The sequence below is a fragment of the Epinephelus lanceolatus genome, chromosome 5 (genome assembly GCF_041903045.1).
Source record: "Epinephelus lanceolatus isolate andai-2023 chromosome 5, ASM4190304v1, whole genome shotgun sequence".
In the NCBI taxonomy this organism is placed as follows: Eukaryota; Metazoa; Chordata; class Actinopteri; order Perciformes; family Serranidae; genus Epinephelus; species Epinephelus lanceolatus.
The window spans coordinates 49,373,151-49,388,322 of NC_135738.1; the positions used below are offsets into that span (position 1 = coordinate 49,373,151).

Consider the following 15,172-nt stretch of genomic DNA (forward strand, 5'->3'; position numbering starts at 1 on the left):
AGTCAGGCTCACGTAAACCAAGTTTGGAGCAAATCTGATTAAATCTGTCGGACAAGTTCGTTAAATCACAACACGTGTGAAAGCCAAAAATGACCACGGAATTCAAAATGGCCCACTCCCTGTTGGGTTAAGGCAATGGGTCCATCAGACTTTTTTGTGCATCTGGGCGTGATACAGGTGTGTGCCGATTTTCGGGCATGTTGGTAAAACATGCGGCGGGGGCTCCTCTTTAAAGGGCGTGGCCAAGCCATTTTGCCGTGCTCATCGATGACACTCATGTCCAGGCCTAGACTATTAAGTAGTGTGTTAAGTTTCAGGTAGATTGAACAAAGTCCACTTTAGTTAATGCCATTTCCTGTGTTTTGGCGAAACATCCGACTTTGCTGTGCTGTTATGGCGATGCCGTTTGGTGACATTTTACCATCTTCACCATATAACATAACCAAGTTCTTAAGACCTTTATGAGTTGGATATAGTCAACCTGCCAGGAGAAGCACGTTTAAGTGTTAAACATGTAATTTCCTGTCGCCACTAGGTGGCACTATGACTATCAGGAAAAAATGGTTATGTAAATGTGTTCAGGGTCAGACTAATATGAATCATGTGAAGTTTGGTTGAGATAGGACCATTTACGCCAAAGTTATAGCAATTTTGTTTTTCATGGTGAGACCTCAAAATTCAAGCTCCACAGTGGGTGCGCCATTCAACATTGGGCAGATCCTGTAATAACTTTTGGTCACAATGTAGTCAGGCTAACATAAACATCGCAAATCCGAGTAAATCTGTAGGACAAGTTTGTTAAATCACAACACGTAGTCATGCTGTCACACTCGGTCACGCTGCTTGTTCACGCGGTCTGGGCTGGAGTGTGGTGGTTGCTGCCTGTTGCCTCTCTTGCTAACTAGCTGGATAGGTGCTCCTCTCCTGGCGGTCGACTTTACTGGGGTAAGTTATATTGTCTCACGTGTGGTCAGTTTAGCTGTGGTTGACGGTTGCTCGCTGTGGCTCCGCAGATCAGTGTCCCTTCACAGGGATTACTGTCTGACGGGTTAGTCTCTGAAAGGTCGGGGGCTTCACAGCTCCCAGCCTGATCTGTGTGTGGACGTGTGTGTCTATGTGTGTGCCCAATGAGTCGGCTGTACTGAAGTGTGTGGCATAAAACCAACCAGAGCAGCATTGTGTTTTTGTTACAGTATTAAAAACACACATAAGTGGCAGTTACTTCTTACTTGCTTCCTGCTCTTCTGTATTTTGAGATTGCTTTTGCCGCTCAGCACTGCGATTGGTCACCTTCATGCGCGTCATCATTACCCGTGACAACAGTCACAATGCCACCTAAAAAGAACAAGTAAGTCGAGGAGATAAAGAGGGCGCTTGATTTCATGTCAGAGGAGATTGCTACTGTTTCTAAGCAGCAGAAAATGATAATGGACATGATGAGTGAAATCAAGGCTCTGAAAAGTCAGAATGAGGAGAAGAAGAAGAGGCTCGCCAGTCTGGAGAGCCGTGCAGCAGACCTGGAGCAGTATACCCGCATGAATGACATTATTGTCAGTGGGTTGGAGACCAGACCCTGGTCCTACGCCAGGGCAGTGGCAGGGGCAGATGAGGGGGACCAACAGAACCTGACATGGGCTCTGTGGAGCAACAGGTGACTGCCTTTTTCCACAGCAAAGGCATCTCCATTGACAGCACAGACATTGAGGCATGTCATCCTCTACCACAGAAAAACAAAAGTGACAAACCTGCCATAATAATCCGCTTCACCAACAGAAAACACAAAAACACACTCCTGATCCAAGGAAGAAAACTCAGGGGAACTGATGTTTTTGTGAATGAACACCTAACAAAAAAAGTGGCGACATCACCAGAAAAGCGCGCTTTCTAAGGAAGCAGAAGACAACAAACTATAAGGTCTTTATCAAGCTGAACGAGTCACCTGAGGATGCCAAAGTACTGAACATCAGATACATAGAAGAGCTGGAAAAGTACCAATGACCCCAGAGCACATAAAATTAAATCTGCATACTAGATTAACACTGTGTGTGTTTTTCTGAACTGAATGAATATGGATTCAGGTGAAGAGATTGACTATGTAAACGGGACATCATATGGAAATGAGGATAAAGATATGTGTAATGATTTGAACTTTAAAACATTCAAATTCACGGACCATAATCTGCAGGACTTTGATCCTGAATTTTTTTTTTAACAATAATAACTGCAGCTACTACTCAGAGGATGAATTCAACAAGCATACAAAATCAGGTCAGGGGTCATCAATCATCCATTTTAGCAGCAGGAGTTTATACACTAACTTTCACAATATCAAAGAGTACTTAAGTCACCTAAATAAGCCATTTAATGTTATAGCCATATCTGAGACCTGGCTAAGTACTGAAAAGGCTGTGGATTTTGAGATGAACGGGTATGAACTGAATTACTTAAACAGGCAGAACAAAAAACTATTATTGATGATGTGATGGAGTGTATCACTGTAGAATTCTGCTTGGGAAGAAAGAAAAAGGCATTGGTAAGTTGTGTATACAGAGCTCCTAGGTCTGATGTTGAACCATTTAAGAATAGCATCGAAAGAATGTTTTCCATTGAAAATAACAAAAATATGTTCATTTGTGGGGATCTCAACTTGGATCTTTTAAATCCTAATAAGCATAAACTGACTGATGAATGTATCGATGTAATTTTTAGTATGAGTTTATTTCCATTAATCACCAAACCAAGCAGAATAACATCTCACTCCGCCACACTAATTGATAATATATTCACTAACTGTGCGGATAATACCATGATGTGTGGACTACTTCTGATTGACATCAGTGATTATTTGCCAGTGTTTGTGAGGTATGATTGTGATTATGATATGTTTAAGGATGCCAATGTGTCTAGATACAAAAGAATAAGAACAGAAGAATCTATTAACAACTTTAGAAATGAATTAACACAGAATTAGAAAAAAGTGTATGAAGAAACTGATAGTAACAAAGCATATGAAACATTCCTGCTAATATTTAAGTCATTATATGATAAGCATTGTCCATTAAAACTATGCAAGAGGAAGAAAAGATATACAGATAAATCATGTATCACGAAAGGGCTACAAATGCATGCAAAAAAAAATATTACATTATACAGGGAATTCATATAATCAAGAACTATAGAAGCAGAAAAGAAATACAACATGTACAAAAATAAGTTAATATTATGAGGAAATCTAAGAAAGATTACTACAATGACATACTGGACAATAATAAAACAAATATCACGGGCATATGGAATGTGTTAAACAATATTATCAGGAATGGTTCAACAAATAAAAATTACCCTGAATACTTTATGGAAGGTCATAAAACTGTATTCCATATGAATGATGTGGTCAGTGGGTTGGGGTCATCCCTATGTTTCCCGGGTTCTGTGTTTCCGGGGTTCTATGTTCCCTGCTTACCACCCAAAAAGGTTATATGTTTCCCGGATTCTATGTTTCCCGCTTGGTTGAGCAGGGAACATAGAACCCGGGAAACATAGAACCTTTTTTGTGTAAGCGGGGAACATTGAACCTTTGTTGCAGGGTTAAGTTGGGAACATAGAACCTGGGAAACATAGAACCAGGCTTCCAATGGGTTCAACTGATTTTTTGTAAGCCTGGGACCAAAACTGGCAGAACAAATCACAAACCCACAGCCAGAAGAGGGACGGGGGAAGGTTGTCGACTTTTTAGACAGCAACCCCAGCTCAATGTTTTTGAAAGCAGCAGCTGAAAAGGAAATAAAAATGTCCACAGACTGGAACGCGTAGATATGTCTTTAATTAAGAAAGTAATCGCTGTCATTGTAAAACCATTAACTTATGTGTGTAATCTGTCATTTACAACTGGTGTATTTCCATGTAAAATGTAAACTGCTAAGGTCATCCCACTTTACAAAGCTGGCAACAGGAAACAATTCACTAATTACAGGCTGGTCTCGCTCCTCTCGCAATTCTTGAAAATTTTGGAAAAGCTTTTTGCAAGTAGACTAGATAATTTCATTGAAAAGTATGAACTGTTAAACGATAGTCAGTACGGCTTCAGATCAAAAAGATCCACATCAATGGCATTAATGGAATTAATGGAAGAAATAACCAGTTCTCTGGACCAAAAAAAGTATGCAGTAGGAGTATTTATAGACTTAAAAAAAAAAAAAAAAAGGATTCGACACCATAGATCAACAGGTATTAATCATGAAATTAGAAAAACATGGAATTAGAGGGGTTATACTCAACTGGTTGAAAAGTTATTTGGTAAACAGGAATCAATTTGTGCAGATGGGTGATCACCAATCAACACACCTTGATATTACATGTGGAGTCTCACATGGGTCTGTTTTGGGTCCCAAATTGTTTATTATATATAAATGATATTTGTAAGGTCTCGGAAAGTTTTAAATTTGTGTTATTTGCGGATGACACAAACATTTTCTGTTCTAAAATAAAGTATTAAAAAAAAAAAGAAAGAAAAATGTGCGAAATGCCAAAAATGACCATGAAATACAAAATGGCCGACTTCCTGTTGGGTTTAGGCAATGGGTCCAAGAGACTTTTTTTGTGCATCCGGGCATGAAACAGGTATGCACCGATTTTCGTGCATGTCGGTGAAACATGCTGCGGGGGCTGCTGTTTAAGAGGCATGGTCAAGTCATTTTGTCCTGCCCACCAACAAAAGCAATATCACACTAACATGTACATGGGAACTGAAGGGGACACACAAATTGGGGAGTTTTTGAGTATGTTAAAGCCCCCAAAAAGGCAATTTATTTGTCAGAAAAATGATAATAATAATTCCTTCAATTTCAGTAGGGTCCTCCTCGCACCGAGGTCGGTGCTTGGGCCCTAAATATCCTGGGCAGAGACATTTAATGCTTTTGTTCATTGTCGTCTTCAGTTTGAGGCAGAATACCGGCGCTTTGCTCTAAAGAGGAATGGCCCGGGTGGGTTTCAGGAGTTCTACTGCCTCCTCCAAACCATCCATCGCATCCCTGGTGTCGACGTGCTGCTGGGATATGCTGACATCCATGGAGACCTCCTTCCAATCAACAATGATGACAACTTCCACAAAGCTGTCTCCTCAGCCAATCCACTGCTCCGCATTATCATAACCAAGAAAGGTAAGGCAGTTAAGGACAAACTAAGGGATGTGATGGAGAGAAAGTATATCATAAACCTGTTGGCTGTCCCTTCTTGCTTTCAAGTAGTGTTGGTGTGTGTGAGAGTCAGTGGCAGTGCACAGCTGCAGGGAAGGTCCTTGTTCTCCACACCAAACATATTTTATTTTTTATTCTAACGCCACATGATGATTCTCTGCTTGCCTGTTTTCATGCAGATCGCCCTCTGGGTAGGCTGTGCTGTGCTGTGTTTTGTTTTTGTTTTTTTGTTCTGGGGCATGTCTGCTTCAGACAATGCAGCATAGGAAAAGAGAGATGGAATAGAGCCACTGTCAGACATTGCAAACAATTGTTGCAATGGTATGAGATTGTCATGGTACAGTAACTGTCTCAGAAAATATTGCAGTCATGGTATCATGGTTTTTACAGAATTTCTATTAATATCAGTCAGAACGACCCTTAAAGGACTGAAAACATGTTTCAGTTATATTTGCTGGAAAATGCTTTATTACTATAATTGAAACTTGTCACCACTTTGTTAGGGCGGTACGGTGGTGTGGTGGTTAGTACTGTCGCCTCACAGCAAGAGGGTTGCCGGTTCGATCCCGGGTGTGGGAGCTCTTCTGTGCATGTTCTCCCCTTGTCAGCGTGGGTTCTCTCTGGGCACTCCGGCTTCCTCCCACAGTCCAAAGACATGCAGATTGGGGACTAGGTTAATTGATAACTCTAAATTGTCCGTAGGTGTGAATGTGAGCGTGAATGGTTGTTTGTCTCTATGTGTCAGCCCTGCGATAGTCTGGTGACCTGTCCAGGGTGTACCCTGCCTCTTGCCCAATGTCAGCTGGGATAGGCTCCAGCCCCCCCGCGACCCTCAAGAGGATGAAGCGGTTAGAAGATGAATCAATCAATCTGTTAATGGAAGTATGTGTAAAAAGTCTCCCCTTTGAAAATAGATAAAATAAAGGAGAGATTCAGCATTCAGTTGCATTTTTTTTCCAATATCGTAGATGCACCTGGTATGATAACTTTAATATCATGGTTTACCTTGAAACCAGAATATTGCTGCAATCCTATTGTAAACCCATCACCTCAGAGTTTGCTATATCTGGTGTTAGAGGTCACAGTCTGAGGGACAAATCCTTATTCTATTGGGCTTTACAAATTCATTTGTAACCTTGGAAACAGCAGTTGTCGAAACAATATCAGCTAAACTAAAGGTCCATTAAAGGTTTGGGTAGGCAGAGCAGGTTGTCCACTAATCGGAAGATTAGTGGTTCGATCCCCAGCTCCTCCTGTTTGCATGTCAAAGTGTCCTTGGGAAAGATACTGAACCCCAAATTGCTCCTGATGGCCATCAGTGTGTGATTGCATTTAAACTCAGTAGCAGGTGGCACCTTGCACATTAGCGTCGGCCACCAGTGTGTGAAAGCGTGTGTGAATTAGGGCTGGGGAAATAATCGATTCACAAATGTCAAAAATTGATAACCTATCTTGTTAATAATGTGATGGAATGTGAGAGGCGGAACTCAACTGTGAGGAAAGTGCATCACCTGGACAGTCTCCAGCACGGATGCGATAGAGTTATCTTGCAAGTCATATTCACAAAAGGCAGCAGTTCCAAGCAACTAACTTGGAATAACTCTATGTTCAGCCATTTTCCCCTCAAATACCATGCGCCTGGCCTGCTCAGTGTCTAGACTTTCCATGGATTGAATGGCAAGAGGAGCTCCTTGCAGCTCTGCTGCTGGCATAACGTAAAAAGCAACACAGCTGAGCCACGGAGCATTTTGCCTTCTCCTCATGTTATTCTTAGGAACACAGGAGACTGTAAGGCTGCCTTTACACTACCATGTCTTGATGCCCAATTCCGATTTGTTGCCTATATCCGATTTTTCCTGACTGTTGTTTACATGTTCTGTTCACCTTATTTTTCACGGACACATGGAGGCAAAACAGAACGCAGCCAGCTTCCAGTTTTTTGTGCGACACTTCCGGTCCAGCACTCTTGACCACTGTGTAAATGTCACACGGTATTTGCTACAGTGACATTACTGTGCGCATGGAAATGTTTACATTACTGAAAGCAATTTTAAGGACTAACTTTAAATATCTGAAGTTAATCGTTGAAGAATAAATCACCCGGAAAGCTGGCGCTGCTCCACATAATTTAAAAGGTAACTTAGCCTACACAGAGCGGTGGAAATGTCTGTGAAGCTGCAGATGGGTGCAGCTGGATGTTTGATGCGTACATGCTGATTCGGGTGCTATCAGAGCCGATCCGTGCATGACTATGGCTTAATAATCAACTCAGTCAATAAAACAACCCATCCTGTATTAGGAGTGTATGTCGCTGACAGAAAGAAAGAAAGAAAAATAAATAAAAAAAGCTAGAAAAGCAGCGTACACCTCACATATTTATTTCTCACAGTTGCGCACATGTTTGGCTGGCATGCAGAAGCACCGTCTGTGTGTCGAGGGTGTGAGCCGCAGCTTCAGCTGCTCAGGTAGAGAGGCTGTGTAGCCCAGTGTGTTTTTCGCTGATTCGGTTCTGCAGGTTCTCTGCTGGTACACTGGAGATGGGGATCAAGCAGTTTGTCTCACTCGGGATAGATTGTGCTTTTTTTGGTTCATAGTTTTTGATTGACGTGCAATTTATTCGGCTTTCCTTCCTTTCCCTCGCTCATGAGCACGTCATCAAAATGCGCTGTCGTCGCATTATTCATGACGTACAGCGTGGATTGCCAGGAAATATCCGATCTGTTTAGATTACAGACCTATTGGCAGATATGTGATTCATATCTGATATATTTCCACATATGAAGGAGGCCTGAATCCGATCTGGCAATATCCGATATCATGCGTTTTTTTTTTCCTGTTTACACATTCATGTTACAGATCCGATCTGTGCCACTTGAGAGGAAAAAATCAGAACTGGGTCACTTGAACCATGTAGTGTAAAGTATGCCTAAGGTAATTTTGAATTCATTAATTTATTAATGCAGTTTACCTTTTAGAATAAAAATGCTGTGAACTATTTATTATACAACAGAACGTGAGTGGCTTACTGTTTATACTGAAATATTAGAATAGAATAGAAAGTCTTTATTGTCATTGTACTAAGATTATACAAGGAGATTAGGATCAGGTGCCAACTAGTTAATAAAACAACCAAGTAAAAACAGACAATACAATCATTCATAAAATTGGAAATAAATAGTATTGAAAAAAAAAAATAGGCTTGTATCAAACTGTGTTAGATATATAGTGGACTGCACTTAATAGGTTGTAGATTGCACTATTTAATAAGTAGTGGATTGCACCTGACAAGCAAAATGATGTCATATGCATTGATTTATCAGCCCAATGGCCCACTGGTAAAAACTGTTTTTGAGTCTGTGTGTGCGTGACTTTAAGCTCCTGTATCTCCTGCCAGAGGGCAGGAGAGAGAACAGTTTGTGACCCGGTTACAGTATGCAAACATTGGAGCTTACACCGGCACGTATATATCCTACAAAATATAAACCACAATTGATTAGCATGAGCAACTGAAGATGGATACAATCTAACTGGCACCCACTGATTCAAAATCTGTAGTGTATGGAGATAGGTTGAAGGAAATAGGGACCTGGACAAGAGCCACGTAGTCAACAAACAAATTCATCTGGGCCCAGTTTCCCAGAGCCTTCGTAGAGCTACATGCATTGTCAAGCCTAGTTCACATTACACGATTTTCACCCTGATTTTGCATCGCAGAGACTATTGTAATCTTTTGAGTGTTCATACCTAGCGACATGTGTTTCTGTCTGCGGGAGTCTTGCCAACTGTGTTACAACCTGTGTACACACCACAAGATTTCTCCACCGAGCCCTCACCGACAGAGCCCCACATAAAGCGGTGACGTCACCAAACTTGGGGATGACACATAGTAAAGGCATGAATATTCTTCCCAGTGTTGAATCAGATCTGCCTCCAGGGCCTGGGTCCAAACACAACGCGCTTCCTGTGATCCTGTGGATGCCGCCATTGTTGTTGTTGCTTGCTGGCTTGTCAGTGTTGCCAGATCTTGGGAGAGAAACAAGCAACCAGGGCTATGGAAACAAGCCCAAAAGCGTTTAAATAACTTAGAAAGGTGATGTTTAGAGAGCAAGCCCAAATAAGCAACTCCACTTTAGAAACAAGCCCAAAGTTGCGGCTATTAAGTGGACCTGGCAAGTGGCAACCCTGTGACTTGTCCTCCTCACATTTCTTCTGTCCTCCTGCGTGCTGACGTGGGACGTATTCCGCCTCTCATTGTCTGATGCTCTTTGTCAGTTGTGTCAGACTTCTCCAGTTTTCTAGCATGCCAGATATCCAGTCCCAGTCACAGACGAGGGGGTGACTTGCTCGTTGGCTTGTTTACACATGAGGACTCGTCGTGGTAGACTATCTGCTGACTCACCTCCGACCCAAGGTGGCTCTCAAGATCCCCTGCAACGTCAAAATTGCAGTGAAAATCTTGTAATGTGAACTAGGCTTAAGTTGTATATTAAGTTCTCACTTAAGCTTACAGGCTGTTTCCCAGAGTCTCCTTAGTGAAGATATATCTTCTGAAAGGTCTATCTTAAGAAGGGTGGTCTGAACCACTGGTAAGCTGTCCCTTAGTGATGCGCTCCATTCATCCTGTCAGTTTTAGCTTTAGCCGATTAGCCAATTTTTATCCAAAATTATGCTTTTTAAATGGACAGTTGCAGTATAATTCACTTCTAGACTCCTTGCGCAAATTACATCATTAGTTTAGAATTAACTTCATGAAAAATCATAATGAATATTGTATATTATGAATATATAGATTTATTTATTTATTTATTTATTCATTCATTCATTTATGTAATGGAGCTAACTAACTGAGGATATGTTTTTTCTGACGAGGCTACAGGCTGTACCCTACCACTATATATTGAATATCTGACAGATATTTGACAAATTGATCAAATTGCTATATAGGTGATCAAGTCTCTGCTTGCTTCATTGTAGACGAGATTATGGCTGCCTTACAGCAGACAGGGCTCTGAAGCACAGAGCTCTCTGTGGGGCAAAATAAGCCCGGGTATAGGGAAGGGGTTAGAACACTGCGGGGAAACATCATGGTTATCCGACCTGGAAAAGTTTTCCTATTGTTTTTTTTTTTTTTTTGTTTTGTTTTTTCCTCAGAGATGTCCTTGAGGAAAAAATAAAGAGGAACCCAATCAACACACACTCTGTGTCTCTGCAGAAAAAGACAAACAAACATGTATGCTGTTATAAATGTTGCAGTAAGAAGTGCATTATCGGTGCGTAGCAATCACGTTTCTCTGCTTCATTATTAGTCTCCTTGTTTATAACTGGATGCGCATATAAGTCATTTTTGATGTGATATGCTTCAGACATATTAGGACGGGGATTTTTCCTGAAATGGTGCCAAAACGCTCATCTGGACCGAAATTTAGTTTTAAAGCGTTGTTTTTATGAAATACCCATGTATGTGTGGACTAGGCTTCAAATAGATAAGCAGATGTTCTGTAAAAGTCATAGCGTCATTTTTGATATAATATTTGGTACATCGAAACTGGGAAACGGGGCCCAGTTTGTTGAATTATGGATCACTACAAATACAGTATGCTATGTTTAAAATGTATTAAGTAGTTACACAGTGAGAAAATAAATCATTCATTGAAATCAAAAATTTCAATATGTGAAAATTCTCTGTCCTTAGGACCCTCGCAGCGGATAAGGAAAAACTCCTCCCCAAAAAACCCTTTAACGGGGAAAAAAAATAGTAGAAACCTCAGGAAGAGCAACTGAGGAGGCATCCCTCCTCCAGGATGGACAGACGTGCAATAGATGCCGTACAGAACAGATCAACATAATAAATTAACAGTAATCCATATGACACAATAAGACAGAGAGAGAGACAGAGAGAGATGCAGGACAGACGGCAATGACAGTAGCTTACAACAACAATTACAATAACAATTAATTAAAGTAATAATATTATAATTTTAATTACAGCTATTGTGGTACAATATGTTGAAAGTATATATTAATATCTGATAGTATACATATGTGACAATAATCATGTGTATAATAACAGTAGAAGTATGACTAATGATAACAGCAGCAGGGGACATCAGGTAGGACCACAGCAGCAACACAACCACACACGTCACACTATCCAGGCACAGCTGCAATGTAACTTAACCTTCGAGACAGTGGAGCACAAAGGCTCCGGAGAAGAAGCCGAGTTAGTGACATGCAGTACAGCGGAGTTACCGAGATGCAGTAACAGGACATGAGTGTTAGCAAAGGAGAGAGAGAGAGAGAGAGAGAGAGAGAGAGAGAGAGAGAGAGAGAGAAGGTGCTCGGTGTATTATAGGAGGTCCTCCGGCAGACTAGGCCTAAGTCAGCCAAACTAGGGGCTGGTACAAGGCAAGCCTGAGTCAGCCCTAACTATAAGCTTTATCAAAAAGGAAAGTCTTAAGTCTAAGTCTTAAATGTCTGCCTCCCGGACCGCAACAGGAAGATGATTCCACAGGAGAGGAGCCTGATAGCTGAAGGCTCTGGCTCTTGATCTACTTTTGGTGACTTTAGGGACCACGAGTAACCCTGCATTTTCAGAGCACAGTGTTCTAGTGGGATAATATGGCACTATGAGCTCTCTCAGATATGACAGAGGCTGACCATTTAAAGCTTTCTAAGAGTAGGATTTTAAATTCAATTCTGGATTTTACAGGGAGCCAGTGCAGAGAAGCTAAAACAGGAGAAATATGATCTTGTTTCTTAGTTCCTGTTAGTACACGTGCTGCTGCATTCTGAATTAGCTGAAGAGTTTTTAAAGACTCATTAGAGCTACCAGATAATAGGGAGTTACAGTAATCCAGCCTAGAGGTAACAAAAGCGTGGACCAATTTTTCTGCATCTTTTCGGGTCCGGGTAGGCCTAAGTTTCGCAATTTTACGCAGATGAAAAAACGCAGTCCTTTTTAAATGGGAATTAAAAGACAGATCTTGGTCAAATATGACTCCGAGGTTTCTTACGGTAGTGCTAGAGGCCAGAGCAATGCCATCCAGAGAAACTATATCATCAGATAAAGAGTCTCTGAGTTGTTTGGGGCCAAGAACAATAAGTTCAGTTTTGTCTGAATTTAACATAAGGAAACACACAAAAGGAGAACACTACGTCAGGTTTTAATTCACAAACATATCCAATACAGTATTCAGCGTAGTTTACAACCATCAGTTACTGAAAATATAGCTGGCATTAGTGCCACAAATGTGGAAAAATAATTAGCACATGGTCCACTAGCATAATGCTAACATATAATGGAACTCTTCATATAACAGGAATTAGCATGGGTGCCGCAAAGGGTATTACAATGACAAACAAAGTGCAAGTGAGCAACTCTACATAACATGAGCAAATAAACTCAGAGCAAAACATTTGTACTTACAGACATATGTTTCCTGTGCTCTATTAAACTTAAACTGTGTCGTTGTGCACCACTACAAGTCTGCATATCCCGCTTCTAAAAATACACATCACTGAAAAGGTATAATGACTTAGGCCCAATCCTAATACCCCCCCTTGTCCACTACCCCTTAGCCCCTGGCCCTACCCCTAGCCCTTGGCCCTCAAAATGAAGCAACGAGGGATAGGGGTAGAAATCTTTCCCTTGGAATTGGGACACCGCTCACTACGTCACAGCATCGATTAAGTTCATGCATACGTAACTATTTTAAACAGGAAGCTGTGAGCCATCTACATTAGCAGCCGGCATCTACAATGGAGTCTCATTAATCCTACCGATTGCGTTTGCAGCATTTATCATGCTTCGTATGATGAACGACAGATGACAGGGGACTTCTGCTAACATTACGAGGCAGTATAGTTATACTAGCTGGCGTGTTATCGTAATGTGAAAAGTCTGACAATTTTTCAGAACAGGACAGATGACAGACGCCAGATAGTGCGAGCTAGCTAGCTACCTAACAAGCAACCTGACGACGGTAACGTTAGCTATGTATGAACTTTTTTCCCAGTCTCTTGTTCGGTGGTAGCCATGGCAAGTCAGCATCTGGAATTCCTCGCTCTGAAGGGCTAGTTTCATACCCACTACCCATCGTTATGCCCCCTACCCCTACACGCAAAAAGGAACTGGGACACCACTACCCCTCGTGGGAACGCGCAAATGCAGGGGTAGGGCCACGGGGGTTATTGGGATATATTTTTAGAACTTTTAAAAATGCTATGGGCAGCTCCCTGCACTTTTAATTTTCATCTGCTGTTCATTGTTGTACATTTACTGTTCAGTGTTTTACTTTTTACAGTACTTTAAACCTCAGGGAGTACATTTATATCTTTCCATTCATTTGTTTACTTGACAAAGAGTGTTTATTTTTCTAATTCTGTGTCAACCATGGTTTTTACAAGTCAGTTGTAAATATCAGCGATCGGTATCTTTGTTTCATAATAATCGGTATCGGCATCGGCTCTGATTTGGAGTGGACGTGTAAGATTCTGGTTAATAATTACACTAACACAAACAAAATGAGCAGACGACAATGCTGCGCACAAAACAACTGTGTAGTGTGTGCACAACCGTGAACCACTTGTTTTCATTTGGATGATGTGCTGCTGGATCAAAGATTACTACGCGTAGGGCAGGGTTGTCAAGTCTGTTTATTAGCCGCGACTTTGGGTTTGTTTCTAAAGTGGAGTTGCTTATTTGGGTTTGCTCTCTAAACGTCGCCTTTCTCTATATATATCCATCTAATAAGTTATTTAAATGCATGATAGTATGCTGGAGTGCAGGATGTTTCCACAGCTTTGCTCCCTCCGCCCCTCTCCTTCTCTGCATACACACAGGTGACGGTCAGTCAGTGAGACTTTTCACATTTAAATTGCGTGATTAATGGAGGTTCTTTAACTATTTGGCTAACAAGTCAAGTCAAGTCAACTTTATTTATAGACACTTTTAAAAACAACAATTGTTGACCAAAGTGCTTTACAATGGATACAAGTATACACAACCAAGAAAAATAATCAACCTAGACAGTAGAGTTTGCCTTGAGCAAATTCAATGAAAAGATGAATATCAAACAAAATGTTCTCATGATGGCAGAGAGATTGTTGTGGCAGGCTGTTCCACAGTTTCGGACCAACAACTGAAAAAGCTCTGTCACCTCTGGTTTTTAACTTTGTAAGTGGGATGGAAAGCAGTGATTTGTCAGTGGATCTGAGGGGACGAGAGGTGGAATAGAGAGTGAGGAGTTCTTAAATATAATCTGGTGCTAGTTCATGCAGTGCTTTAAAAACAAATAAAAGATTCTTAAAATCAATCCTGTACTGTGAAATATGTACTCATCATTCAGATCTTAGCATACCAGCACTGTGACAGTGAAAGTAAAATGGCTTGTTATATGCAACTTCTTTACTTTAATTTTCATTCATTCATTTATTCTTTCCACATTTTTGGTCGGCTCGTTGGTTTGGTAGACTTCAATGGCAATAAATGTAATGTATTTGTAAAGTAATTTTGAAACAGTTGCTTATGAAATGCTGACAAATCCATGCATATACTGCATCCTATACATATATATATATATATATATATATATATACACAGGGATCAAAATTAGCAGTCGCCAGAGGCGACTAATTTTAACCCTTTGGCCAGTAAATGAAGTCATCTAAACAGCCACTCTGGCGAGTGAAAAAAATAGGGCCAAACTACTATTATTGTTGTTCCTCCTGCCCCTGGCTGTGTGTAGGCTATGTGATGTCATTGGTTGCGCGCCGGTGTCGTACAACAGATCTTCAAGCCCACAACATGCCGCAAAGTGGGAGCTAGAACATGAGCGTGCAGTTGGAGATCAGCGGTCCGCCATTTCCACGCCCTAGAAAGGCTGATAAGGGGGTGCTGTGGCCGTGCTGCCTGCTCTCTCTGGTTTTATGCCAGGCTCGGCTCGTTTCAAAGACTCCTTGCGAAGCACTCCAGCGAC

The 15,172-nt window shown here is 41.2% G+C and overlaps 1 protein-coding gene across 1 annotated transcript in view; it reads left to right on the forward strand.

Annotated features, from left to right (window-relative positions):
- The window catches only part of pard6a (par-6 family cell polarity regulator alpha), a 124,132-nt gene that overhangs the window by 31,386 nt on the left and 77,574 nt on the right, over positions 1-15,172 (forward strand). Inside the window, exon 2 of the mRNA XM_033617519.2 lies at positions 4,937-5,159. Within this exon, the coding sequence (XP_033473410.1) occupies positions 4,937-5,159 (223 nt within the window). The remainder of the gene's footprint in view (positions 1-4,936; positions 5,160-15,172) is intronic.